Source organism: Drosophila tropicalis, unplaced genomic scaffold (assembly GCF_018151085.1).
Source record: "Drosophila tropicalis isolate 14030-0801.00 unplaced genomic scaffold, ASM1815108v1 contig_158, whole genome shotgun sequence".
In the NCBI taxonomy this organism is placed as follows: domain Eukaryota; kingdom Metazoa; phylum Arthropoda; class Insecta; order Diptera; family Drosophilidae; genus Drosophila; species Drosophila tropicalis.
In genome coordinates this window covers 12,525,889-12,553,016 of record NW_027172602.1, presented here as the reverse complement: position 1 = coordinate 12,553,016, position 27,128 = coordinate 12,525,889, and the positions used below count along the sequence as shown (strand labels likewise).

Sequence of the window (27,128 nt, the reverse complement as noted above, 5' to 3'; positions counted from 1 at the left end):
TCATATATATATATATTAATTACAAAGCTACATACATACATATATGTATATATGTATATTTATCTATACAAAATCAAAGGAGTTTTTTAGCTCTTGGCTATAGAACAATAACCTGTTTATACGAGTACATACATACACACATACATCTATGTATATCTATATATGTATATACATATGTAGAAATAAAATACCAATAAACATTTTACTTATTCCATAATCAAAATAAATGAATTTAGTTTTTGTTCCTGGCTCCCCAATCAGATAAGCAGACTCATTGACTTTATAATGGAAATAAAAATAGTTGCCATCGACACATTAACACATTGATTAAGTTGAGTCTAATGCTTTTTAACGTGATCTGGAGCAAATTTTGGGTTAGCACGTGATTCGTGCCAAAATGAATACTAATTTAACATTGACTCTTTATAGAGTAAGACAATCTTATGCCTATTTACATTTAGTATGGTCAATATCAAGTTGTAGCTGTTATACCCTTGCATATTAAAGAGTCCATTCAATAAATGGAAGAAATTGCATGGTCGAATCTTGGGCTTTGCTCCCTAAAGTATGCAATATGCTGCAAATCTACAAATTTATGATAAACAATGTTTCTTTTGAAATATTTCAATCGTTTATTGGAAAGGATCTCCTAAATTGCTTGTTGCATACTTTAGGGGGCTAAGATATCTCCTATTTACAGCTCTAGTTTTGTCACTAGAACCTGCAAACTGTTTACTACTTGATCCATTAGATTGAATGCCAGAAAAGAAAAGTTTATTGCGAAAACCTTGAATCCGTAAAAATCGAAATTCAGATTTTATTTTTGAAAGATTTTGATAACTTAAATTTCTATTTATTTAACAACTTTGTGAAAACGTTTTATGCCATAAAATTTAAAATTTGTTTTTGGTTTACTCTACTTGAGTTGAAGGAACCTCATCAAAATCGTGAACTATTTAGTCGCCATGGGAGGTAATATGGGATTGGCTTCGGTATATTTGTTAATACATTCTCAGCATCAATAAATATAAATGTATATGTGAATATATGCATATATGTACATATAACGTATACGCAGACAGACAAATATGATTTTGATGGTCATCGTCAGAGCGTCAGGATCAAGGTTATCGGGGGAATGAATGCTCAATGCTTATCATCATCGAGTCCGAATCTGAAACTGTCAACAGAAATACGCAACAACTACACAACTATGTAGCATGGACTGGATGGGATGGTGGGCTGGTGAGAGCGAGAGAACTCTCAGCAAGATGGAAACACAAAAGCGAAGGTCGTCATCGTCGTTGTAGTCAACAATGTTATCAGAGTCCGCGGCTCCCGAGAATCCGACATGATGATGATAGTTGTCTCAACTGAAAGCTCAAAGAGCTGTCAGTTCAGTTTCAGAACCGAGTGCTACCTAACATTGTCGTCGTTGTCAACGCCAAAGGAATTATGTTGTGTACACGTAACTTGGCCACCAGATGCCTACGAAGGGTCCACAGCTCCAGCTCAACTGGCCTCGTAGAGCCGGAGCACAGCTTGGGCATTATTGGTGTGCCCTTTGCCAAGGGTCAATCGAAACAGGGCGTTGAATTGGCACCAGACTTGCTGCGTCAAAGCAATCTACGTCAGGTGCTTCAGGCTGCTCACGGTTAGTCAGCGACTTTAAGAAATCAGATGCCAAACTTTGGCCAATTTGGAACAGATTTTTTAAAGATTTAACTCACGTAGTTCCACTTACCTTTGATATACCAGTTAATCCGCACCTGGTTTCAATTTAAATGAAACAAACATTTTTCAATGAATTTTAAATACTTTATTTTGGTTTTTCTTGTGTATTGTTGTTGTTGGCCAGATCGCTTGGTGATCAGAGACTATGGCAATCTACAATATGCTGTGGATGAGAACCTGCTGCAACAGCAGCGTGTCCATTATCATCACATACGGAACTATGCTGACTTTATGGCCTGCAATCGTGCCCTAATTGGCCAGGTGAAACAGATGCTCCAGCAGAACTCACAATTCCTTGCGATTGGCGGGGATCATGCCATTGGTTTCGGTGGGTATTGAAAACTTTACTTAACATTCAAATTTGACACACACTCAAACACGCTCACACCCACACACATCCTCACACAGGTTCTGTGGCCGGTCATTTGCAGCATACACCGAATTTGTCATTGGTTTGGATCGATGCCCATGCGGATATCAATTTGCACAACACCTCACAGTCGGGCAATATACACGGAATGCCAGTTTCGTTTCTATTGGAACAATTGCGATCCACATGGCAGCATGCGGAACTCGATGAGATAGCCCCAAATTGGTGAGTGCAATACTTTCTCTCTCTTCTTCTCTCCTTCTCTCTCTCTCTCTCTCTCTCTCTCTGCGTTTCTCACTGTGTGTCTGTGGAATAAGCTTTTATTTGGGCTGACATCTCTTAGTGGCTAAGAAAAAACATTAACACTTTAAGGCTTACTTCTCTAGATCTTATCACAGTTGGTTATGTTTTTTTTTTTCGTTTTGTTCTTAATGAACTAAATTTCAGTTTCATTTTAATTGTTTTCGATTCATTTGGATTTTGATTTGTTTGTTTTTCGTTGTCAATTTTTTGTTTTCTTTTTTTGTTGTTTTTTTTTTTTTTTTTTTTTTTTGTTTTTTAAGCTTATTTGCTTGTTGTTGTTTGAGCATTTGAGTTTTTTGGTCTCAGTCTTTAGTTTATTTTCTTTTTCAACGTTTCTCAATACGTTTTCGTTTTGATTGTTTTATCTTAAGGTTTGTTCATATCTTTTTATATGTATATATATATATATATACAATTTGATTGTAAAAAGTTAAAGAAAGTGAAAAATCAAAGTCATGTCAAAGAAGATAATTGAAAACGGAAAAATGAAACTCAATGGCGAGTTGAAGGAAGTCAAAAATTGTTTCGAAAAATGAAATTAGCCATTGGAAATGGAAGTAAAATGCTATGCTACAATATACAAATCATTATATTCACCGTTATATGGACATTTTTCCATTTATTAAACTAAAGAGAGCGAAAGTAAAAACAAGGAGGGAAATTAGCTGGATTGTGTTTTTTTCTTTTCTATAGCATACTTTTTGGCGTTGTTACAGCTAGCAAAAGTGAAAAATCATTCTTGTCTAACGCTTAGAAATCAATCCCCGTCTACGTTCAATACACTTATTAGTTAGTATTATTATTATTTTGTGCCCTGTATCCATTATACGTCCTTTGGTTTTATTTTTGTGCGTTTTTTGTTATTGTTGGTTTTTGTTTTTTGGTGGTGCTACAAAACAAATCAAATCAAATTGTAATCGAAAACTCAAAATGTCTAGCTTAAAGGTCTAAGCATGTTGTTTAAAAATTAGATTGATTACACACAAATTCTTGGGTCATCGAGGGACATTCAAGTCCTAGCATTGAGATTACACAAACAGAAAATGAAACCAAACTGCAAATTAAAGTCAGTACAGAAACATACACATATACACATACATACACATGTATATACATGTATGTATGTATGTATATATAACAATTAAAGAGACAAACTCAATACACACACAAGTTGTGACTAAAACTGAGACAACTGATCGGAGGTCACAAATAAGAACCGAGAGAGAGAGAGAGAGAGAACAAAAAACACAATTAAATAAAGTTATACAATATATATATATATATATATACAATATACAATATACAGGACATAAGGACAAAACAATACATATACATACATTTCTGTGTATATATACATATGTATATTGCTTTGTATTGGGGGAATTTTCGAAATATAAAAACAGAAATTTTGTTGGAGCAAAACAAACTGAAAACTAACTGGAAAGCCATATTAATGTTTATGTGTGCTTAGCTTAATCTTAAAAAAAAAAATCAAAATAAACAACACGATTGGTTTTTGTAAGGGTATTCTTGTCCTTTTCATAAAAGGAAGGAAGCCACTGAAGATCATTAGGAGGATCATTAAAAGAAGGGGGAATGGGCATATGTGGAAATTTCGCCCCTTAAAGTATGCAATAGACTGAAGATTTTCTATTGTCCATTGCCTTGTAACTTGTCTTTGAACAATGTATTTAAATGTATTTTAGACAGACTATTGCATACTTTAGGGGGCAATTGCCACCATTTCGCAGCCCTAGATCTGCCATTGTACTTAGGAGCATCTAAGGATGTGAAAATGATGGATATTTGTCCCCTAAAGTATGTAATAGTTTCTTCAAATACTTATTGCATACTTCGAAGGGCAAGTTTTCCCAATTTCCGCAAACATTAAGCAAACGAGTTCAAGATAAAACGAAACAAAAAATATATGCTTAGAGCTGTCTCTCGAAGAGATATTAATGAGGTTTCAATTCCATTTGAATGAGGAATTGAAAATAAAGTTGCTGGAAATAAAAATTTAATGTAATTAGACAAATGGTGTGTGTGTGTGTGTGTGTGTGTGGGAGGAGGGGGTTATGTTTGTGTGAGTGTATGTGTGCTTTATGTAAACACTCGGAAAATTCTAATGGGAGGAAATGAAAATATTCAAATTGAACTGAACAGATAGATATCTAGCTAGGCGCACACTCGCACACACAACTCACACTCACATTAACACACACACACACACACACACACACACGCATATATATGTAGGTGTATGAGACGAGGAGAGGAAAGGATGAAAGGATAGATAATTCTTCTTTTTTTGTGTTTTGAGTGAATTTTGGGGGGTAAACCATTCATGGTGTTTATGCATTAAAATAATTACAATTAATTATAATATAATTATACAATAATTATCAGTATTTTTTTGTTCTCATTTTGTTTTTGGTTTTCTTTGTTAATTAAACTAATGGTTTTGGAAATTCAATTGAAAATCGAACAACAACACACGCCTGAAAATAAAAAAAAAGAGAAAGTAATTAAATTAGAATTCGATAAATATGCAATTACTGGGCTGGCTTGATAAATTGTAATTTGTTTTTGTTTTTTGTTTTTTGGCTGAGGCTACAAATAGAAGAACAAATTGAAGAAAATCGAAGAAGATACATACATATACAATATATAGTCAAAAATATATCAAGTACACACGGAAATAAAAAAACCATCAAAACATATCATTTTTGGCGATGTTTTATTTTTTGGAATTCGAAAAAATCTCTCGTATCTGTGTGTCTGCGTGTGTGTGTGTGTGTGTGTGTGAAATCCAACATTAATAAGTACAAAGAGATAAGTTCAAGAGAGGAAGAGGGAGAAAAGCGAAATAAAAAATATTCATTAATGATTTGGTTTTTTTTTTTTTTATTGCTTTCTGTTTACTGCATCTATTTTTGTGTTTGTGGGTGGGGAGGGGGGAAGTCTTGAGGTATTTTCGATTTCTTTGCATTACTTACCAAAAAATCACATGAAATATGAATCAAAATCAATTAAATTCAAATGAAAGCAGAAAATACTGAAAAACTGAAGGCAAATCGAACATAGAAACTGGGGAAAGTGGTAAAACGACGCGGCGGAGAGGGGGAAAATGTTGTTGAAATTGCACTACTTTTTTTTGTTGGTTGTTTGGTTTTTTGTTTTGCGGAAGCAAACTTAGTCTTTGGTTCGGTTTATCACTTGGGCTAGCTTACTTACATAGACTAGACTAGAAATCAATAATTATTATTTTAATATGTATGCTGTGTGTGTGTGCGTGTGTGTGTGTGTGTGTGTGTCTAGATGAAACTGATGAACACTTTGTTGGTTTTCTAGAAGGACATTTCTTTAGCTTGGCGAACTGAAGATGGACAAGTGATGGACATAAGAGAGAGATCCGTGAGTCAGTGTGTGTGTTTGTGTGTGTGTGTGTGAGAATAAACAATAAATAATAAATAAACAGATCGTACCAAACCGAACCAAACTTAATTATACCGAACTGAAACGGAAACTGAACTAAACCAAAGTGGAATCAAGTTTTCTGTGTTTGGTTTATATATTTATATATATATATGAATATACATAAACATTTGTGTGTATGCAAAGCAAAGAAAAACTCATAATTATATATTTTGAAATACATTTATAATATTAATTTTTTGCTTGTTTGGTTTTTTTTTTTTTTTTTTGCATTTGTATTGTTTTCTTTTTTTTTAAGTCATTTGTTTTTTTTTTTTTTTTTTGAAATATCATTTGAAATGTGTGATAAATATTATTAATTAATTGATATAAATATGTTAATAAAATAAATTAAATAGTTTTTTTTTTTTTTTTGTATCATCATCGTCAGCATTATTATATAGTATTGTAAATGACTTGACTTGTTTTTGTTTTTTTTTTGGTTTTTTTTTTGGATTAGCTGCATTAAAAAAAAAAAAGAAAAAGTTTTGAATTTAAATCAGAATAATTACTAATCTAGGGTGAAATGAAATACATAATATAATTAATTGTTACATAATCATAAAAATTACACATAATTAAGCATAATTAATGCGCGCACATAAAAGAAATAATCATAGAGATACACAAATACATATATCTATATATAATATATGTATATAAAATGAAGTTTTTGACATTTTTTATGTTTACATTTGCGCCACAATAATTCAATCAATCAATCAATTAATCAATGAATTAAGTAAGTAAGCCATAATAATTAGAATATACGTATATAATTTAATCATAAAATAAAAGTATTCTCAGTTGCACACAAATAATATCGTCGCCATTTTGTTATCGCATCGATGCAAGAAGAAAACAAAACAAAAAAACATAGCGAACCGTTAACCGATTCAACATTACATTACGTTAAGTGTCGGTGTCTGCGTGCGTCTTATACATAATAGAAGAGTCGGCTAGTTGACGAGTAAGCAAGAAGTAACCCGTTATGTCTATCTCTCTCTCTCTGTTTGTGTAATGTGGAATGTCAGTTGGTCCTGTGTGAGAGTGTGTGTATGTCTGTCTGTCTTTGAGCGAGAGAATGCATCAAGAGAGAGACTAGTGACTAGATAATGAGAGGGTGGGGCGGGGGCCAGGGAGCTTTGGAATGTTTGCTAGCTTTTGAGATCATTTGTTTTTCTTTTGATTTTGGACTTGATTTGTGATTTGACTAGAGAGAGCTTCATGCTGGGGCAGAGGATGGCAGCACAACAAACGTTTCGTCCTTAAGGATAACACACACACACACGCACATCAATACTCATACATACAGCGATAATTGTGTCGTTTTAAGGGAAATGGGAAAATGTTTTGTTTAACTTAGTATAGAAAAAAAAAAAAAGAAAACAACAAATTAAAACAAAACTAAATAAACAAAAAATAATTATACTAAATTTTATCAATGTGATTTTTATTGAAAATATTTCTTTGTTTTAGCTTTTTTTTTTTTGCATTTTTTTCACTTTTTTCGTTTCTTCAAAAATCAAATAAATTATATAAATGTAAAACATAAATCAAACAAAATGAAAGTAAGAGAGAGAACAAAAAATAAAGAAGATAATACAAAATAAAATTAATAATAAAATAAATCATAATATTTCGATACACAATTATCTTTTTACGTTTTTTTTTTTGTGTTTTTGTGTTTTTTTTTTTCTTTTGTTTTGTTACATACGATTTATTAGATACAGAACGATAATTCTCGTATATATCTAAATCAAATATTTGTGTAAATTAAAAACTAAAGAAAGCAAAGAAAATAATAAGAAAAGAAAACACAAATAAAAATTACAATAAAGAAAACAAATAAAGATTCAAAAATAAAATAATTGATTAATGAGAAAGTGAAAATGAGAGAGCAGCAACAGAGAGCAACGAAAGGAGGAAAATACAAAGAGGACTAGACAAAGAGACTGGAATCGAAATGAAAGAAGAAAAAAAGAACAATCAAAATCGAGAAAGGGCGAGAAAAGTCAAATTTAGATGAATTAGTAGTAAAACGTGATGACTTAGCAAAGAAAATATATGATCAAGATCATTATCTATAGATGAAGCGATCGATCTAGGAGGATCTCTCCCTCATGGCCTCACATGACATACAAGAGTCTTCTCCAGTTAGGGTGGCTTAGACCAGAACGAGATCACAAGTTCGATTCCATTTGCCAAAGGATTAGACTAAAGGATGGTTGCTCCTATCAAGGAGAGACTTTGGCCATGATTTTGTGTGTGTGTGGGTGTGTGTGTGTGTGTGTCCTGAAGTGTGCTCTCTTCCGTTTAGATGTTGTTGTTGTTGTTAAAAAATTATGCTAGATGCATTTTTTTTGTTTGTTTGTTTTCTCATAATTCTCGTTTGTTTCTTTTGTTCTATATAAATCAAAGTTATTTTAAATTCAAATTGATTTAAATTAAATTACATAATTATAAAATACAATAAATAAGGTTTCTTTCTATTTATAGCTGTTGCGGTTTTGTTGTTGTTGTTGTTGTTATGCTTAAATATAAAGAAAAAAATTATATATCGAATATATATAGATAAATATATATATGTACATATGTATATATATACATATACACATATAAAAATGAGCTTAAAATGTAAATTACAGACGAAAAAAATTAATCGTATAATTTGTTTTTCTTTTTCTTTTTTTGTTGTTATTAATCATCATCTATCCATATTTATATATATATATAGAATATATATATATATATATATATAAGAGATTTAAGTTACATATGTATAATCATAATCGTTAACGGATTTAGGTTTTTTTTCATACTTTTCTTTCATTTGTTTTTCTCTTATCTTTTTGTTTCGTTTTCGTTTTGTTACTTAAAGAAAAAATTATAATAATAATTGAGATGCATGAATTGTTGCTAATTTTTATGTTTTTGTTGTTGTTGTTGTTACTGATGTTCTTGTTGTTGTGTTTGCCATTTAAAACTATTGCACAATAATAGAATTAATACACATAGAGACATATACATATATATATAAATATATATATATATATATTGAGAGAAAGAGAAAGAGAGAGAGGTGATAGAATGTAGAAGAAAAGTTGTTTGAAAATATTAGAAGAATTTCGATGAGATAATAAATTAAACAAAAATCAAGTACATAAATTTCACTTAGATATATCATACATACATATGTATGTATGTGTGTGTGTGTGTGTGTGTGTGTATACATATTTAATGCATTATAAATTGTATACAAAATAAACTAGACAAAATTTCATATAATTATTGCAAATTCATTTCTTTTTTTTTTTTTTGTATGCAAAACGCAAAAAAAAAAATTACGAAAAAAAACTTAATTGTTTATATATATGTATAATGAGAAGATTTACTAAATGGAGCAGAGATTCTCTAACCTTTCTCTCACTCTCTTCCCTTTCTCACGGTCTATCTATCATCTCTGTGTCTGTCTCGCTCGCACGCTCGCTAGATCTAATCTTAATTTGCTTTCTCTCTGCATTGAATTCATGGGTTTTGCACTAATAATAATAATAATAATAAGCATAGTTGTAAAAAATAAAGTAGATATTATTATGTATGTGTATAAAGAAAATCTTTGGATACTTCTATAATGTGTGTGTGTGTGTGTGCAATTGTTAAATAAATTCCAAAATGAAATGTTTTTAATAATATTCATACGAAATTAATAGACCAGACAGGCTTTCCTTAGATTCTTCTTCATTTTCTTAAATTTGAATTTCGCTACACTTAATTTAGTTTTCCATTTTTCCATCAATTTGATCATTTCTGAAGGGGGTGGGCCGTGGGGGGGTTATTCCTACCGATCGAGACACAATGTTTCAAGCAGCTATAGCAAAAGTAAGCCGATTGCACATTTTCTATATAGTTATTCTATATGGCTGGATATATATATATACATATAAGAGAACTTCTTTTTTTTTGTTTTTGTTGTCAACATTTTCCTGTTAAGAACAGTTTTTGTTGCAATTTAAGTGAATGTTTTCTGTATTTGCTACGGTTTTTTAGTTCTATATGTTTTTTTTCTTTATCTTTATATAATTTTAATATAAATCTTTGTGCGGCATTTTTTTGTTTTTCGAACATTTTCACATTTGAAATGGAAAGAGAATTTGCCGCGTTTTTCATTTTAGTGTATATATATGTGTGTATGTATAATTAAACCACCATATAGAAATGAATTGAGACATACATATATAGAGATGGAGAGAGAGATTAGTTAGTTAATTAGTCAAACGGATTAGGAACAACCCCGATTGTTCAGTTTTTAGTATGTTTAGTTTGATGGATTCTATTCTTATTTCTGATTATCTCGCTTAAAATTTTGTTATTTATTTATTTTGTTTAGTTTTTGATCTTAATCCTCTCGTTTTCATAGTTTTGCTTCTTCTTCTTCTGATTCATATTCATATCTTTATCTCATTGATTATTAGCAGCTGCCTGTTTTTTTTTTTTTTTTTTTGGTTTTTTGTTTAATTCTCTTTACACATTTTCTCTCTGACTAGATTTCTTGTTGCAAATTTTGTTCAAACAAAAGAATAGAAAAAAAAAAGTAGAACATGTGGATTTCCTATTAGATATATGTATATATAAAAAAAAAAACATAAATTTACACATATATATACATACATATACATATGTATGCCGAGATGTCCACACACACACAGATGCATACAGTTAAATACATATATAGTATGTATATATAAGGATTTTGTTGCCTTTCAAGGTGATGTTACAATGTTTTGTTGCTTGGGATGGATTGGTTTGTCGATCATGTACATATATATGTATATATTGATATATGTATATGGTAATTAAGGTAAATCAAATGTTGTTGCTGTTGTCTCTCTTACAAATACAAATATATATAAATAAATATGCATGGTTTTTGTTTCAAACTTTTACACAAAACAAAACAAAGAAATCAAACACAAAACTTAAGTCAAATTTAAAAAACAAATTCCTAGAAATTATATACATTATGTTATGTACCTATACATAACACATATGTATACATATATACTCGAAAAATGTAGTGGTTGTTGAAGCAAATAAACTTAATAAACTTAATGCAAAATGGTACAGAAATGAAAGAAATTACCAAAAAAATTTCACAAACAATTGATGAATGGAGACAGAGACAGAGAGAGAGAGAGAGAGACTAAGAGAGATTAAGAGACAGAAGGATCTGAACGACATAGTAAATATGTGGGCGGGATTCAGGTCATTTTTGAATGAAATTATAAAGAAAAACTTTAATTCAAAACAACAAAAATATTAAATGAAACTCTTTCTTCCATTTTTTCTTTGCTTAAGGTCTAACAAACAAAACAGACAGAGAGAGAGAGAAAATGAAGCCTAATTTTGTCATATCAAAATGTTGCTTATTTGTTGTTTATTTCTGTTATTCCTATTTGTTTGTTCTCCTCGTTTTGGTTTTTGTGCTATGCGTTAATAATATTTGCTAAAAATGTTTAGCAAATGTGTTATTTGTTTCTTTCACTTGCTTACTTGCTCCTTGAACTATACATTATATAAAGTATATATAAGACATCATATATATACACATATATATTTGAATATACATATACACATATATCTGTATATATATATATATATATATATATATATATATATATCTGTATATATATGTAAATGTTTTGGGTTTTGGTTTTTAAGTATAATATTCACTAACAATTATTTACTTTAGTAAAACGTTTTTCTTTCAAATTTGCGCATAAATTATTGTATTACATCTTCTTCTTCTTGTTCAATCATAATTCATCGTTATCTTTCTGTCTGCTTTCTCAATGATAACTATTCTCTCTGTTTTCCTTTTTGCTACTTGTTCGCTGTTGTTTTTGCTAGTTGCATTTTGCACACTTGTCCCAAGTTTTGTTATACATGTTTGTATGTATGTGTGTGTGTGTGTGTATGTGTGTGTGTGTGGGGTGTATGTATGGGTTTGTGTGTGTGTGTGTGAACAGGACGTTAGTTTTGCTTTCTTTTAACACACAAAACAATACAAAAATTGTATAATTATTAAACGTTACTTTTGTTGTTGCATTGCCTTAAGTGTTTTTGTTTTTTGTTTTTGTTTTGTTTATAATACTGTAGCAGCCTCCATACGATCCACATATGTTCCACACTCACATTCGAATCGAATACATATGCGTTTTTTTTTTTTTTTGTTTCTTGTCATCATATTTTTTAAATACTTTTTTTTCAAGCTCAACTAACGTCCATTTCAAACACACATTCAATACAATTTTGTTTGTTTGTTTGTTTCTTCGTTCGTTTTGCTTCTCATTTTGTTTCAATTAGTTTTTTGTTCTTTAAGTTTAAATGTTATTGGTAGAAAAATTGGAGTGTAACTAACAGCATACTTTTGGGGGGTTTTTTTGTTTAAGTTTTGTTTTTAGTGTTTTGTTTTTTTTTTTTTTTTGGAAGATTTCATTGCTGCTTACTTAAATTTATTAAATTTAAAATTTGCCTTTGCTAGTTTATTATTTGTTAATGTTAATAATTTTTGTTTTTTTTTTTGATGTTTTTTTTCGAGTTTGTTGATTTCTTTGTTTGGTTTTGCGACTAATTTGACTGCGGCTGCAACTTGTTGTGCCCCTTTTCACTAACTCCTCCTCCGCTCCCTCCCGCTGCTGTTGCAGAGGCAAAGGGGTATGGGGGCGGGCCGAAGTGAGAGAAAGAGGAAGGTGGAAAGATGCTCTTCACCACAAAAATTGCTTTGCCACTCAATTCTTTTCTTGTTTGTTTTGGTTTCACTTAAATGCTAAACAATAATTTAGCTATTGCAACATGATTGGCGGCGGCCATAGGGGGAAATTTTTCAGTTTTGGGGGTGGGGATTGAAAATGGGAGTTAGTATTGGCGGGTGGCAGTGGACAGAGGAAAGAGAGAAAGTAGTAAGGAGTGAGATTTTGGCCGCCGTCGTTTTTCGTTGTTTTTCACACGCGGGGAGATATCTATATGTATATATGTGTGTGTGTGTGTGTGAGTGTGTGTGTTTTACACATAAGTTTTCTTTGTTGCGCTTAGTTACCGTTAATACCATGCATATTTATATATGTATGCGATTGTGTGTGTGTGTGTGTGTGAGTGTATCTATATGTGTGTGTTTATGTATTAATCCCGAGCTTCATCCTTTATATATATATATGCATATATATGGACATATATATACACCGATTTGTTTACTTGGCCTTATTGGTCTTAAAGCTGACCTGCAGCACCCGATTGCCCATAGTATAACCATTAAGTGCCCTTATGGCCATGGCCGCCTCATCATAATTCGTCATGGACACAAATCCATAGCCCTTGCATTGATTCGTGGTGGGATCCTTAACGATCTTCACCGATTGCACTGCTCCGAATGGACCAAATAGCTGCCACAATGCCGCCTCCTCAGTTTCGGGAGCCAAATTATATATAAATATGGGATAAGCTCCACCGGGTCCACTGGCCAGAGTTGTGGCCGCTGCCGCCGCTGCACCCAAGCCATTGGGCAGCATTACATCGAGCATATCACCGGCCATGGGTGAGAATCGTGCCAATCCCTTATTGACCGGGGTGTGCATCGCTCCGCCAATTCGCCGCACCAATTGAGGATTCAGGAAAGCGGGCAACTGCGGCTGAATGATTTTGCTCGTGCTTCCGGGAGTGTTTGAGAATTTCACCACTATGGGATCGGTGCAGCTCGATGGTGTGGTTCCATTCAATGCAATTATGGCACGAGTGGCCTCCTCTCGCTTATCGAAACGGATAAAGCCCACACCTTTGGTCTGTGTATCGTTGCCCGCATTCTGTAGGATGCGTGATGTGATTATGGCTCCAAATGGAGCAAATATCGATTCGAGCTCCTGCTGGGTCATGGTCTTGGGCAGACCAGACACATACAGATTGGCTCCCTTAATGGCATCCGATGAGGGTCGCGCAAATGATACTTTAATGGTCTTGTTTTGCAGTCGTAGGCCATTAAGGACATTCACCGCCTGTTCGGCATCCTGTGGCCGCACATAGTTCACGAAACCATAGCCCAAACTCTGACCTTTGCTGGGGGCTTGAGGATTCAGGGGATCAATATAGACCTGAGACTTGTCACGTATCAGTTTCACAGACTCGATTTCGCCCACACTGGAGAAAAGCGAGCGTATCTCATCCTCGGTCATGGTCTGGGGCAAATAGTTCACAATCAGATTTGTGCGCGTCTCTGTGCTGCCATTGCTGCCGTTCTGTGCCCCGCCAGCATTGCCATTGGTATTCGGCTGGGGCTGTGGGGTCTGCTGTTGTTGTTGTTGCTGCTGCTGGGCGGCCGCCACAGCCTGTTGCACTTGCTGCTGGGCCACTACTTGCTGTTGCTGTTGCACTTGCTGCTGCTGCTGTTGTTGCTGCTGCTGTTGTTGCTGCTGTTGCTGCTGCTGTTGGGCGACTGCTTGCTGTTGTTGTTGAAGCTGCTGGGTGACAGCGGCTGCGGCCGCAGCCACTGCCTGCTGTGTCTGCTGCTGTTGCACTTGCAGTATGGCCTGTTGTACCTGTTGCTGCTGCTGCAACTGGGCGGCAGCGGCCACAGCGGCTGCATTCTGTACGGGAGCAGCAGCTGCATTGGTGGCAGCCACTGCGGCAGCAGCTGCAGCCGTTTGCATTAGCTGGGCTTGTGTGTCAACGCCGCCGCCGGCTCCTGTGTTTGCCATCATGAAGTCCACTGGCGAGTGACGAGTAGCGAGTGGCGAGTGTAACAATTTGAGGTTGAGGATGGCGAGACCAACGCAGATGCAGAGCATGGAAGAAATAGTTAAATGTCAAGATTAAACCATTTGCAAGTTGTGTTAGTCAAAGATTAGCTACTAGTTTCAAGGCCAGGAATGCAAATCAAAGCAAAATGCCTTAATTTGCGTCCTTGGTCGGGTTGATATTGGGTTATAGTACATTTGGTTTTAGTAATTTAACTCATTCAATTATATTTGCTCACTCTCACTACCTCTCTCTCTTAAGAAAAAGAGAGCCCTGTAGAAAACTCTCACTCACTGATTACAACGAAAGGCAATTACTTTGCCTGGAATCTGGGATGGATAAGGACCGAACCTTATTCCAAGAAAGGCCAACAAAAAAAAAAACAAAGAGATATGTTAACGACTTTTTGGAAGCAGCTTTCTTATTTTTTACTTTTTCTTATTTTTGCTTTTTGCCCACCGCTAGAACAGATCCGCTACGTCCCAAGCACACTATGTTTCTGAGCGCAGGAGCAGGACCTTTTACAAGAGGAGAGGATTTTGTTGTTGGTTTGGTTTTTTTTTTCTTCCTTCATTCCTTTTTGACGGTTCGGGAAATTGTTACAAAGCATGAATATACGGACGTATGTGTGTGTGTAGCCGGCCCAACCCAGTTATGTAATACATCCAAAAGCGAGTGAGGGAGAGGGTTGGATGAAGGATGAGGATGGAGTACATAAACTCGCACCCCTTAACCAAAGGGAGAAATGCCGAAAAGCATAAAATGAGCAACCGCGGTGGTATACTTGTATGTATGTGTGTGTGTGTGTGTGTGTGTGCAGGCAGGCGCAACGAACTGTCATCCAACATAGCAACCCTTAGTTTAAACATGTTGTCATAAGTTGCAAAAAGCAACAAAAATAAACTGAAATTCAAACTAGCCAAAAATTCTAAAGAAAACTTTGCCGACCCTATTAAGGGTTAAATGGTTACAACGGTTTTTCTTGTGCTGGCAACGCCGTGGCTGGCTGCATCATTGCCATCAACCCCAACCCCAGAAGGGCTGCTGCGATGCCTTGGGAACTCAATGATCTAGTTTCAAGTTCAGATCAGTTGGTTTGCCTTTGTACTTTTTCATAGCATACTTATAAGGGAGGATCAATTTGCAAAGTTTTTAACAACTGTTTATTGTTTATCGACAGTAATGTCAGCTGCAGCGACAGTGTACATATGTACTTTATTTAAGGGCTATGTTGCGGATATCATTTTATTTATATTTAATACTTCTAGGTTAGTGACTAATTGCCAATTACCAATTGGCACCATTTCATTTATAGCCTAACAATGTTTTAATCACTAACAAAATTTTGTAAGAATATACTATTGCTAAGTTGTTAAATAGAAAACCAAACAAACGATGCTGTTAATAAATAACTACTGTATTAAATATGTATTAAAGTTGGGTTAAATATATGTTCTTAACTTGTTTTTAAATTCTAAATACTTTAAAAAAACAAACATTTACGAAATTGAACTAGTTCTTTTAGCTTACATAGTTGGTGGAGGAGGAGGAGGAAAGGAAGATGATTGTTTTTTAACTAAAATTGATTCTGTTAGGCATGATCCTTGAGGCTTATAACTTTAAATTGTTAATAATTTCCCCCTACGCCCTGAGTTAAGACTAAACTATTAAATTATCGAGAATTGCGTTGAAAGACATTGGCAATAAGAATTTCGCAGTGTTCTCAACGCTTCCATTGACGTATCTACATACATACATACATACGCAGCAAGTCAAAAGGTCAAACACGCACACATATGTATGTATGTATTATAGTCACACCTCTCCTCTACATTGTAGCTTTTTATGTATAAACAAATTAAATTCTAACAACATACTAATGCCATGGGGACGTTTGTTTTAAATTCAACTTAAATTTGGAATATAATTTCATATTTTAGAATTAAATACTCACTTGTATTTAGTTTAGAACACGTTGGGAGGGGGTTTTCCGCTGATTTTCTTTTGCTGATGTTGCCTTTTAGTTTCGTTTCGATTTTGTATTTTGTTGTTGTTTTTTTATTTTTTGGCCCGTTGTCAAAGCCAAACAAATAAAATAATTAATATGCGTATATTTTCTCCCTCACTCGTCCTCTGTCGTTTTTCTTTCTTATTCGTCGCTCACAGTGTGTTCCGTTGCTCTCGCGCTGCTTCGAGGGGTGTGGGGGAGTGGTATTGGTGTACTATTTGGTGGTGGGTGGTAGTATATATATATTTGAGGGGTTTTCCTCTCTTTCTGTCGCCCTCTTACTCGTTCCCACTGTCTCTCAGACTTTTTGTCGTACGCGCGCGCGCTTTATACACGGCGCCTGCTATCTTCCTTGCTCTCTCTCTCTCTCTCTTTCTCCCGATTTCTCTCTCTCTCGGGTTTATCCTTTAACTGGTTGTAAGCCGGATTTCCGTTTTATTAAAAATTTTACTTAATATTTTTGTTGTTGTTTTTTTTTTTGGTGTTGTCTTTATTAATTAACACATGAACGCCGCCGTCTATTTTTGAAAAAAAGGAAAACAACAAATAAAATAAGAAAATATGTATATAAATGTATGGGAAACTAACATTGTGAAGGGGAAAAGCGGCAAATATTTTAGCGAAGGCGTAGGCCTAACTATTGTGCGTGTATTTGCGTGTCAGTGTGAGTTATCGATTCATCGATTTTTCCCTAAAAATTAAGCAAATGCCGATCAACGAAAACAACAACGAAAGCAGCAGCAGCAAACAATGTAATAATAATCAATAAACGAAACGCAGAGTTAAAACAACATAAAACAATTAAAATGTTATACAATTTCTCAATTTTCATGGTTTTTGCTCTTTACTCCTCCCTCCTGCCCGGCACTCATTGCTTTTATTCTGATTAGCAGAGAGGGGGTGGTGTAGGGGTGGATGAAGCAGTGATTTTGAATATGTTAGTTGTTGTTGGTGGTGGTGGGCAGCAGGAGGCGCATAGTGGCCGCTGAGAGAGTGAACGCACTCTCTTACTCTTACTCTTTCTCTCTCTCGCGTTTCATTCCTTTCTAAAATTCTTGTGGTATTGTTTATATGTTTATACATACACAAACATATGTATATATAATTTTTTTGTGTATATTATATACATATTCTTGTTATAAACTAAATGCTAGCGCATATTTTGCCATTCTCACTCAACACTCACTTACACACAAACACATACACACACACACACTGCGGAACTAGTATCTAGAAGTGTTTCTTTTTTTTTTTTGGAATCGAAATATGTACATATATATGTATGTACATACATACACGCCGATGTTGCTTTTTGAATTGTTCTAATTTGTATTTCCGCGGGTTTTTTTTATACTTTTTTTTTTATTTTTTTGCTGCTGTCCAGCAACATAATAATTTTACATATTTGCGTTTGTATGGCAACCGGCGTTTTGTTTACTGCAATTAATATGCCGTTTCTACGTTCCCCCTTCTTTCCTTCTGGTTGTCTGACCAAAAATATCCAAACTACTATTTTCATGTAGTACATCACACACAGGAACGCACACAACAGTCCCAAACACAAATCGATAGATACACGTTTTTAGAGATGGGCTAATTGCGCAGGTGTTAACGGACATTTCAAAATTTGCATTCATTCACTGTTATTTAACAGTTTTGCCAATTGTTCACTGCTTACTTGTAACAACTATTTTCCTATATTCTTCGTATTCATAGATGTATGTTTTCAAGAATTAAAATATATTCTCAAACTAAATTCAAAATAGATTCTCAAATTTGTTTCAAAATAAAAAAGCACGAAATCTTTTTAATCAGATGCTCAGACTGCAGCGTTTATAGTTGCAAACAATGCTAGCTTGTTTAAATAACAATGCGAACCCTCACATTATTTTTTTTATATATATGTACATCCAGCTTTTTTAATCAAAACTTCAATGAAACAAAGAATTATTTACTTTTCGTGCCTTTAAGCGTTTCTATCGTGTCACGATTTCATAACTACTAGCTGCGCCCTTTTTGCCACTCACTGCTGGGTAGTCGGTCGTGCCCTCTCGCTCTCACCACAGCGACATAAGCAGCAGCAGCAGCGTGCGAGTTTTACAGATACACAGCGCACACTTACACACACACACACACACACACACGCATACATAGTGAGCGAACAACTGAGAGCATCGGCGTCGCATTAGCAATAGATTTAAATGCTACTACTATGTACTATTATTTATCTTCACTAAGATTCCCTTCCGCCCCCCGAAGCCACACTCTTCTACTGCTGCTCCTGTCATTCATCCTACACCGCCGCCTCTCCTCTATATGCGAATGGATCGTTTTTGCCTCTCTTTGGCGAGTTTGTTGAACTTTTTTTTGCCGTTTTTGTTTTTGCCGAATTGCATATTGTTTTTTGACTATTAATATTTAACACACACACACAAACAAATAAAGCGGGAGAAAAAATAGATATACATATACAGATATAATTGCACAATTATGTACATATGCAGCAACGCGCAAAAAAAAAAAGGAAAAAAAATTGTTTCTTCTGTTAGCGCTTGCTGTTGTTGTTTTTGTCGATGATGCTGCTTCTGTTTTTGTTGTTACTGCTGCTAATGTTGTTGTAGTAGTTGTAATTGTTGTCGTTGTAGTTGGTGTTGTTTGATGCTGATCTGATCTGGTTGCACAAGTCTTTTTCTTACGTTATTTTGTTGACTGTTGATTGTTGCTGCTGCTACTGGCTGCTTCAAGTTTGTTTGTTTGTTGTTTGTTAACCGTTATATTACTTTCGAAATATTAGCAAATAACCAAAAAAAAAAATCAATTGCAGAATAGAGCACCTTGGATATATGTGTATATATATAAAAAAAATGTTATTAGTGGCAGAGCACACACACGGAGCGTATAAAGTACTGCGGCGTACGACGTCTGGCGTGGAAATGAAATGGCAGAGCCTGAGAGAGAGCCGCATTCACGTTACCGTTGTTGTTGTTAGTGCTGCTGCTGCTGGTGGTGTCGGCGGCGGCAGAACCGACGATGGTGGCAGCGGGTGGGTTTTTTTTGTTTCTGCTTACTAAAGATGGAAAAATTTAGGGAATTCATTCATATGCTTATGAACATTTTTTTTATTGGAACACAAAAATTATTTATAATTAAAGAGTTTTTTCTTTGATACATATGTTTGTCTGTATATTATATGGCTTTAACCCAAGTGTAAACACGGCTTAAAGGGCAGACAAATCAAAATGGCCGACATGCGTGTGCCATTGGGGGAGAGAGTGTGGAGAGTATGAGAGCGTGAGCGTATTTTAGAGTTGTCGTATTTCCAGCGCCTGGAAATGTTTGAAATGTTACGTTATTGCGCGCCCACCCCTGTTATAATATTCCATGTAGCTGTTTGCGAAATCGCGAATTTGCAAGTTTGAGCTTGTCATATATTTTTGTTTTATACATATGTATATACATATATATTTTTTTTAATATATACATAAATAAATGCATATTAAATGCTTATACATATGACCAGAGTTGCAACTCAGTAACGGCTTATCGAAATTTAAATTATCGAACGTTAAAGCTTGAAATAAGGAATCCAAACATTCAAACATTTTTCAAATTTTCTTAAAAAAAAAACAGCTGAGCCTGGGACTTTTGTCTGTTTCGTGTATACATATGTATGTACATACATATATTCCAGTGAGGTCGTCAACCGTTTTATGATGCACGCGACCAGATTATCCTTGTGTATCCTTGTCGTGTGGGTTTCCTTCATATATACAGTGACCTGTAACATTGAAAACTAAAGCATATCCGACTGTGTCAATTGTCCTTAAATTTGTTGCACTTATCCTGAGATCGGACTTAAGTTAGTATTAAACTTATTATGATAAGATAACTAAATAAAAACTTTCAAATTACAACATTTAGTAAGAAAGACTACCACAATCGTTAGTTTAAGAGCTTTCCAAAAGTATATGAAAATTTGCAAGGGTAAAAAAACTTCGTCACAGCTGATGTTTGGCTAAAGCCCCGGTTTTTGGTTTTTGCACTGCCATCGTTGTTGCTTTTGTTGTTGGCGGTGTCGTCGTCTAGCCATCCACCACCAATACCATTGACAGCTAGGGTTGCTTCTGTACAAATTGAAAATGGTTACACCCCCTTAGCCAAACCCCCGCCGCAAACACACAAAGAGAGCGAGAGAAACTGCTAGAGAGAGTCTGTTTAACTTCAATCCGAACTCGAACTCGGGCACGGACCTGGACATGGACACGGTTCGGTTTTTCTTCCTTCCTTTTTTTTTTTGTTTGGCATGCGTGTGTTTAATTGCGCTTGTATTCAGTTCAAAATTCAACATTCCTCCCACCTCCGTACCACGCCCCTCCCCCACTGTGTATGTACTTCCTGTGCCCTGTTTATGTTCCATGTGCTGATTTCGTTTCCATTTGCTATATTGCCTGTTCCAGTTTACAACTTGCGAAATTGTAACTCAGCATTAAGCACCCCTTCCAAAGCAAAAGGGTATATTCCATTTTGGCCAAAAACCTTTTTAGGCTTTCCTTGGATCCTTGGGACTTCCTTCGTCCGTTTTGATATGACAAGGCAAAAGATGAACCTTTGAGCTTGCAAGGGTATCAAGTCTTTGGTGTCTTTTGGCACTCGACTTGGGATTTTAATTTATTTGCATTTTTTTCTTTTTGATATGTTTGGGGGTGGTTTCTGCTTGGTTGGTGGTGCGAATTCACGCACAGACATTGCAGACAGATCGGCGGCACAAGTGTTCATAAATCAGCTTGATTATCGCTGAGCATCTTGATATGGAAACAAATAAAACAAAACAAAACAAAGAAAAATGAACCCAGAAAGAAGAAGAAACAAAATGTATGTCGACTGCCCTTAGCAGTAGGCAATCATTTTCAGTGATATCACCGATTTTGGCTTTACGGTGTAAGGGGAGTGTGTAGGTCGTTAAGGGAGGGTCATCTCCTTTTCCTGTTGTTTTTGTTGTTGTTTTTTGTCTGTTCTTTTTTTTCGCAGATCTGGCAAAAAAATATACAAAATACAAAAACCTTTACAACGAAACGGGATTAAAAAAGCAGACCCAAAACAACACAAGATTACAACCAAAAAGGGCAGGGAAACCGTACAGGGACTGACTGCCAGGGGCTGACAGAGAGTACATACAATGTAAGAGTGATGGAGGGGAGGAGGATGAGGAGGGAGGAGGTGAAAGCCAGGGTCCACCCTTAACTGAAATTTTGTTGTATTTACTGTTTGAGCAACAACAACTAAAATAAAGTTTTACTAGGAGACACCAAAACTGGACTGAACTTGAGTCGAGTCCATGATTCATATGCAACCCTCCCTAATTTCTCCCTTACCCTAGTGCCTAAAATATCCGCATTTACATAATGATCCTTAGAGTGCTTTTAACTTTGCACGTCTCACTGCACGGCGATCGGGTGCAACAACACAGACCGACAGATGCAGTTTTTCCCTTCGAAACTAATAATAATCATACAAAATTACCATAAGACACCGGGTGAAAGGACCAAAGAATGCAATGCCCGATCGTGTGAGAGAAAGGGAGGGAAAGAGGGAGGGAGAATGAGGGCCAAGGGGAGGACATAGTCTGCATGCCATTTGAATTGAGGCATGTGTGCATGCTGTAGCCGTTTTTCTTTTTCCCTGCCACACACACACACACACACAAACAAACAATTTGTTCAGCATTGTTGGAAAAACGGGAGCAATTCGATTTTCGTATTTACCACCTGGCTTACTAATCAGGATCAGCAAAAAGGAAATAGGGGTACGGAGGGCCAACAGATGGAGGAGAAGCCAAAATGCTAGGGGGATCTCAAAAATTTGTCAAATTGCAAAAATGTGATAAACATCCACATATGTACCTACATATACATATGTATATGTACATATATTCGATTATAGATCACATTAGACATGAAATTGATCTTTTAGTCAAATGAGAATAACTACAAATGAATATCACTTGGTTATTCAGATATAATGATAATCAAAACAAGTTCTAGGTAAGGAAAAGATCGTGTTAATTGTATATAGCAAAGAGTATTTGGAGTATTCCCAATCGGAATAGGAACTGTATACTTTCTTCTTCATGAAATTTACCAAAGTTAATCGTCCTTCCGTGTATACATAAATACGAGCCAAAGAATCACATTTGGTATGTAGTCAAATTAAAGGAAGAAGTTTTTATGGATGGGTTCCAATCGAGTTTTCATGATCTACTAATGTTGTGTAAATGCTAGTCGATCCTTCGATTGCACTTGATAGGCTTCGCCCATTCCCCACCCCCTCCATCATTGTATGGGTTATTCTTTTAGTCTGACTTTGACTTCCACAGCTGTTATTATTGTTGTCCGATTCAATATTATTTGACTTTCTTCTTTTCTTTTGCATTCTTTTCGTTTCAGTTTGCCAAAGGATCAATTGGTTTACATTGGCTTGAGGGACATTGACCCCTATGAAGCGTTCATATTGAATAAATTTGGTATACGCTACTATGCCATGGATGTAAGTAGAGAAAAAAAAAGAAAACACAACAACAACAAACAAACACACAAGCATTTAGGACTAGGTATATCCTAGTATACATACATATATGTATGTATGGTTTTGTAGTAGGTAAAATGTCCTTTTTTCCACTCTCTTTTGTTTTACTACATTACAATTCGTGGCAGTTGTGAAAAATTGTAAAATTCCGGTTTACATTCAATCGCTCTCTCGCTCACGCTTGCGCCCTGGGGCTATGTACCCATCTCTGTCTGTCGGTCACCCTCTAGCCGCTGGCTGGGATCAAATGACGTGAACGTGAACATGGATCGTGCTTGGAATGCCTAAAATTTACACAGTGTCCTTCTCGGTTCTGCATTCTGGTGTCGACATCCTTCTTTCTCCTCTTGCCTCTTGTTGTAAGCTTCAGGCATTTATAGGGGTTGCCCTCACTATGCATCATCATCATCATCGTCATCATCATGGTCGTGGTCGTCGTTGTTGCACCCTCCCTAGCTCAACTCCTAGCTGCTGCTGCTGCTGCTGCCTCCTCCTTCTCCCCCTCGTCCGTGTTACATTGCTCTCACATTTCCTCTTTAGTTTTTTTGTGTTGTGTTGTTTCGAACGATTCGCGATCCCCGGCTTTCCGATCCATATGGTTTCGGTGGTTGGTTGCAACGTTAACTACGTGCTCGGCCACATCCGCTTTTTTCGCATCCTTGGTTTCTCGATTATTTATGGCTCGTGCAAAATCGACGTCTGTTGAAAAATGATTTTAATGTTCTCGCCGCTTCCTTCTGAGCTGCAAATTTATTATAGCTCATTAGTTCGATCGAAATATGCGTGCTCTGGTAGGGTTTGAGTATCGCCGGAGACTCCCTCCAGGGGTAGTAGGAATTATGTTTCCTTTAAAAAAATAAATTTCCCATCAAATTTTGTTTTCGGTACAGTTGGCTCGGCTCGGAAAGGCTGATAGACCAATCCAACTCATTAGTGAAACCTGAAAGCTCGCTGAAATATGATAAATCGTTAATTAGACATAGTCATGAGAGAATTTCCCAGTATATGTAGTTAGTAACTAGTTAGTTAAGCTAACAGACATTGAATCTTTTGAAGAACCAGGCAGAGGAAGGATCCCATTAAACCTCAAAATTAAAAGGAATACGAAGTTTAGATCAATCTTTTATCGGATTTTGCGATTAGTTCACTTTGCTTTTGTATCCAGTCATGATTAGATCCAACCTTGGACAGTTTTATTCAAGAACTGATATCCCTTTTGACTATAATGAGGCAGCTATTAGATCCAATTGAAAAATTACTTAGGATTGATCCTGCCTATAACGAATCCTTTACATACATATATCATATTTTCAAATAATCTCTTATTTCTATCTTTAAGTTTTTTGATATAAATATATATATATGTGTTCTTTTCTAGGCCATCGATAGATTGGGTGTGCCCAAGGTGATTGAAATGACATTGGATGCCCTCAATCCGCAAAATAAGATTCATGTTAGCTTCGACATTGATGCCCTGGATAGCAATGTGGCCCCCAGCACAGGGACTGCTGTCCGTGGTGGACTTACCCTGCGGGAGGGCATCAGCATTGTGGAGGCGCTGAGAGACACGAAACGGGTGCAAGGAGTCGATTTGGTTGAGATTAATCCCAAGCTTGGCAATGACCGGGATGTGCGTACCACTGTTGAGTCCGGACTTGAGATATTGAAGAGTATGTTTGGCTATCGCCGATCGGGTCATTGGGGCAACATTGATACGGGCATATTGGGTAGTGAGTAATGCAGGGGCAAATGCGACAAACTGAGGGAACAAACTACATAGTATCAGCAAATGCTTTTATATATGTTTATATAATATATATATATCTATATTTATGTACAATTTATCAAAATCTTACAACGCATGGAGAGGGAGACACAATGAAAATAAAAGAAAAATACAACAAAGGCTAAGAAAAAAAAAAAACAATTGATTAAATGTAATAAAAGTAAAGAACAAGCTGAAAATTTCATTGTCTAAACTAGTTTATAATTTGTTACAGACTGAGATTCCAATTTTGGGTCTACGATCAGTCGATTAGTTATCCGTCTTGGGTTGAGCTGTGGGTAAGTATGCGGATATATTCACATTGGCCATGAGATTGGCCGTCTGCAGAAGCTCATTGATCGGTGGCTGTAAGGTTGGATTCGTTACAGCTACGGAGGATGCAGTCACATTGGTTTTACCATTAGAGGCTGAGGATTTCTCCAATTTCTGATAGAGTTGAGGGGCAAAGTTTCGTAGCAAGCGTCGCTGCAATACCAATAACAAGGAATTTATGGCCCCAGAGAGCACGATGATACCGGAAATAATGGAGCACAGGCGTATAACGAAAGTCAAAATATGATCACGGTCATTGCTGACCACAATTTTCAGGGCGGACCAATCGTACTTAAAGTAGATGCCCGGGGATCCATATGAATTTCGTTCCGAGTCTGCAGTATGTAAGGTCGGGTGTGAGTAAATAAACAAATGACACTGGAGAAAGCAATCTACTCACCCAATTTGCGCACGTTCTCCGTAACGGAATATTGAAACGTATTGATCGTGCTGAATGTCTGCTCGATTTCTGTGGGCACAATTTTGAGAAAATATTGCACTGTGGTCGCTTCCTCCTGTATAATGGTCTCATCTCCCTCCAGTGGCTGGACGATTCGTCGCGAGTATTGACCAAAACTAAGACGATTAATGCGATGCGTGAAATTCGCTGGCATGCGACGAAATTCAATCATCCAATGATCCTGAAATAGTCCCACCACTGGTTGGGCGCCACCCACCAAATGCAGAACGCCAGCCACTTTATTAATGCCCAAAGTTCCATGTAAGCGGCAGGCATCGAATTTTGCCTCCGGCTGCTTTAAATGTGTGTCCTGGTGCACATCCAATACTGCTGGAAGCGACCCGGGTGGTGGGGCCGCCGGCTTTGCCGAAGAATCACTTCTCCCTTTTAAGATACCTTCACGCATGATATCCTTAAACAAGATATCGGCAACAGAATGGTATTGCTCTCGCAGATAATGATTTGTCAGCTGTGCAGATTGAAATTGCATACGGTCCGCATCGGACATCTCCCACCAGACGCCCTCGCGCTGTAGTGTACCATACGCGAACACATCTTGTTGCGTCTCATCCATTAGATCTACTCCCGACAAGGAGGCACATGGCATGGCCACCGTTATGTCCACATGCATTGGCACCTGCTCCTCGAGCGCAATATCTGGCTCGAACTGATAGATAATTTGCGTTTCATGCCAATAATATTGAAGTTCCGTATATACCAGGTACACAATCAACAGGCGGCTTAGTAGGGAAACTGTTTGGCAGAGCAAGAAGAAAAAACAAAGGTTAAAAAAAGTTCCATCGAATGGTGGCGATCTGACTTACGTGTCCCACCAATCTCCGTTGTCTCTGTGTACTTCTCAGGGACCTTTTTAAAGGCATCAAGATTTTTGGCAAACTCGAGCAAGTTGCTCTTATCGCCACGATAGCGTAACGTCGCTGACATTTGTGTGTGTGGGGGGTGTGCGTGCTCGTTAGTTAACTGTGCCACTATCTCATCCAAATTCGCATCTCATTGCCACGTATCCCAAAGCCACTCTCCCTGGAGTTCGGATTAACGCCTCCACAGGCTTAGCCGAAGAGAACGTTAAAAGTTGGCCGTGTGAACGGCGTGGGGAATTGTGATAAAAATCCTTGCTATTTCTTTCTTTGACTTTTATGGTTTCTCTAATGTAAATAAATAAACATTAACTAAAGATATACATATGTACATGTATGTAAATTTACACCGGCTCGATGCCAGGGCTGCAAAATGCGTTATCGCCAGCCTCATCAGCTGTTAAATGCAGACTCAGAAATTGTGACTGTTTCTG

The 27,128-nt window shown here is 36.1% G+C and overlaps 3 protein-coding genes across 6 annotated transcripts; 1 reads left to right on the top strand and 2 right to left on the bottom strand.

The window, feature by feature from the left end:
- Positions 1 to 1,402: 1,402 nt before the first annotated feature.
- Positions 1,403 to 25,223, top strand: arg (arginase). The gene is made up of 5 exons (XM_068303837.1): positions 1,403 to 1,654; positions 1,859 to 2,062; positions 2,143 to 2,329; positions 23,120 to 23,219; positions 24,637 to 25,223. The coding sequence occupies exons 1-5, from the start codon at positions 1,456 to 1,458 to the stop codon at positions 24,994 to 24,996; spliced, it is 1,050 nt and encodes a 349-aa protein (XP_068159938.1). The 5' UTR covers positions 1,403 to 1,455; the 3' UTR covers positions 24,997 to 25,223.
- On the bottom strand, positions 11,589 to 19,591 carry elav (embryonic lethal abnormal vision). Of its 4 annotated transcripts, none has more exons than XM_068303831.1 (3): positions 19,373 to 19,591; positions 16,623 to 17,194; positions 11,589 to 14,639 (listed from the first exon to the last, which is right to left on the bottom strand). In XM_068303831.1, coding segments are annotated over exons 2-3 (1,509 nt in total). In that variant the 5' UTR covers positions 16,624 to 17,194; positions 19,373 to 19,591; the 3' UTR covers positions 11,589 to 13,131. The 4 variants fall into 4 exon arrangements, with proteins under 4 accessions (XP_068159932.1, XP_068159936.1, XP_068159933.1 ...); XM_068303835.1 differs by having other exon boundaries at positions 19,511 to 19,579; XM_068303832.1 differs by lacking the exon at positions 19,373 to 19,591 and adding an exon at positions 17,969 to 18,175.
- Positions 25,049 to 27,128, bottom strand: LOC137587418 (endoplasmic reticulum-Golgi intermediate compartment protein 2). Its single transcript, XM_068303836.1, has 4 exons — positions 27,043 to 27,128; positions 26,641 to 26,982; positions 25,757 to 26,569; positions 25,049 to 25,691 (listed from the first exon to the last, which is right to left on the bottom strand). The coding sequence occupies exons 2-4, from the start codon at positions 26,759 to 26,761 to the stop codon at positions 25,294 to 25,296; spliced, it is 1,332 nt and encodes a 443-aa protein (XP_068159937.1). The 5' UTR covers positions 26,762 to 26,982; positions 27,043 to 27,128; the 3' UTR covers positions 25,049 to 25,293.

Coding starts and splice junctions, on each gene's coding strand:
- arg (XM_068303837.1), top strand. CDS start 1,456: ATGTTGTGTACACGTAACTTGGCCACCAGATGCCTACGAAGGGTCCAC. Junction 1,655..1,858: donor GGTGCTTCAGGCTGCTCACG/GTTAGTCAGCGA, acceptor GTTGTTGGCCAG/ATCGCTTGGTGATCAGAGAC. Junction 2,063..2,142: donor GGATCATGCCATTGGTTTCG/GTGGGTATTGAA, acceptor ATCCTCACACAG/GTTCTGTGGCCGGTCATTTG.
- LOC137587418 (XM_068303836.1), bottom strand. CDS start 26,761: ATGTCAGCGACGTTACGCTATCGTGGCGATAAGAGCAACTTGCTCGAG. Junction 26,570..26,640: donor AACGGAGATTGGTGGGACAC/GTAAGTCAGATC, acceptor TCTGCCAAACAG/TTTCCCTACTAAGCCGCCTG. Junction 25,692..25,756: donor GGAGAACGTGCGCAAATTGG/GTGAGTAGATTG, acceptor TACATACTGCAG/ACTCGGAACGAAATTCATAT.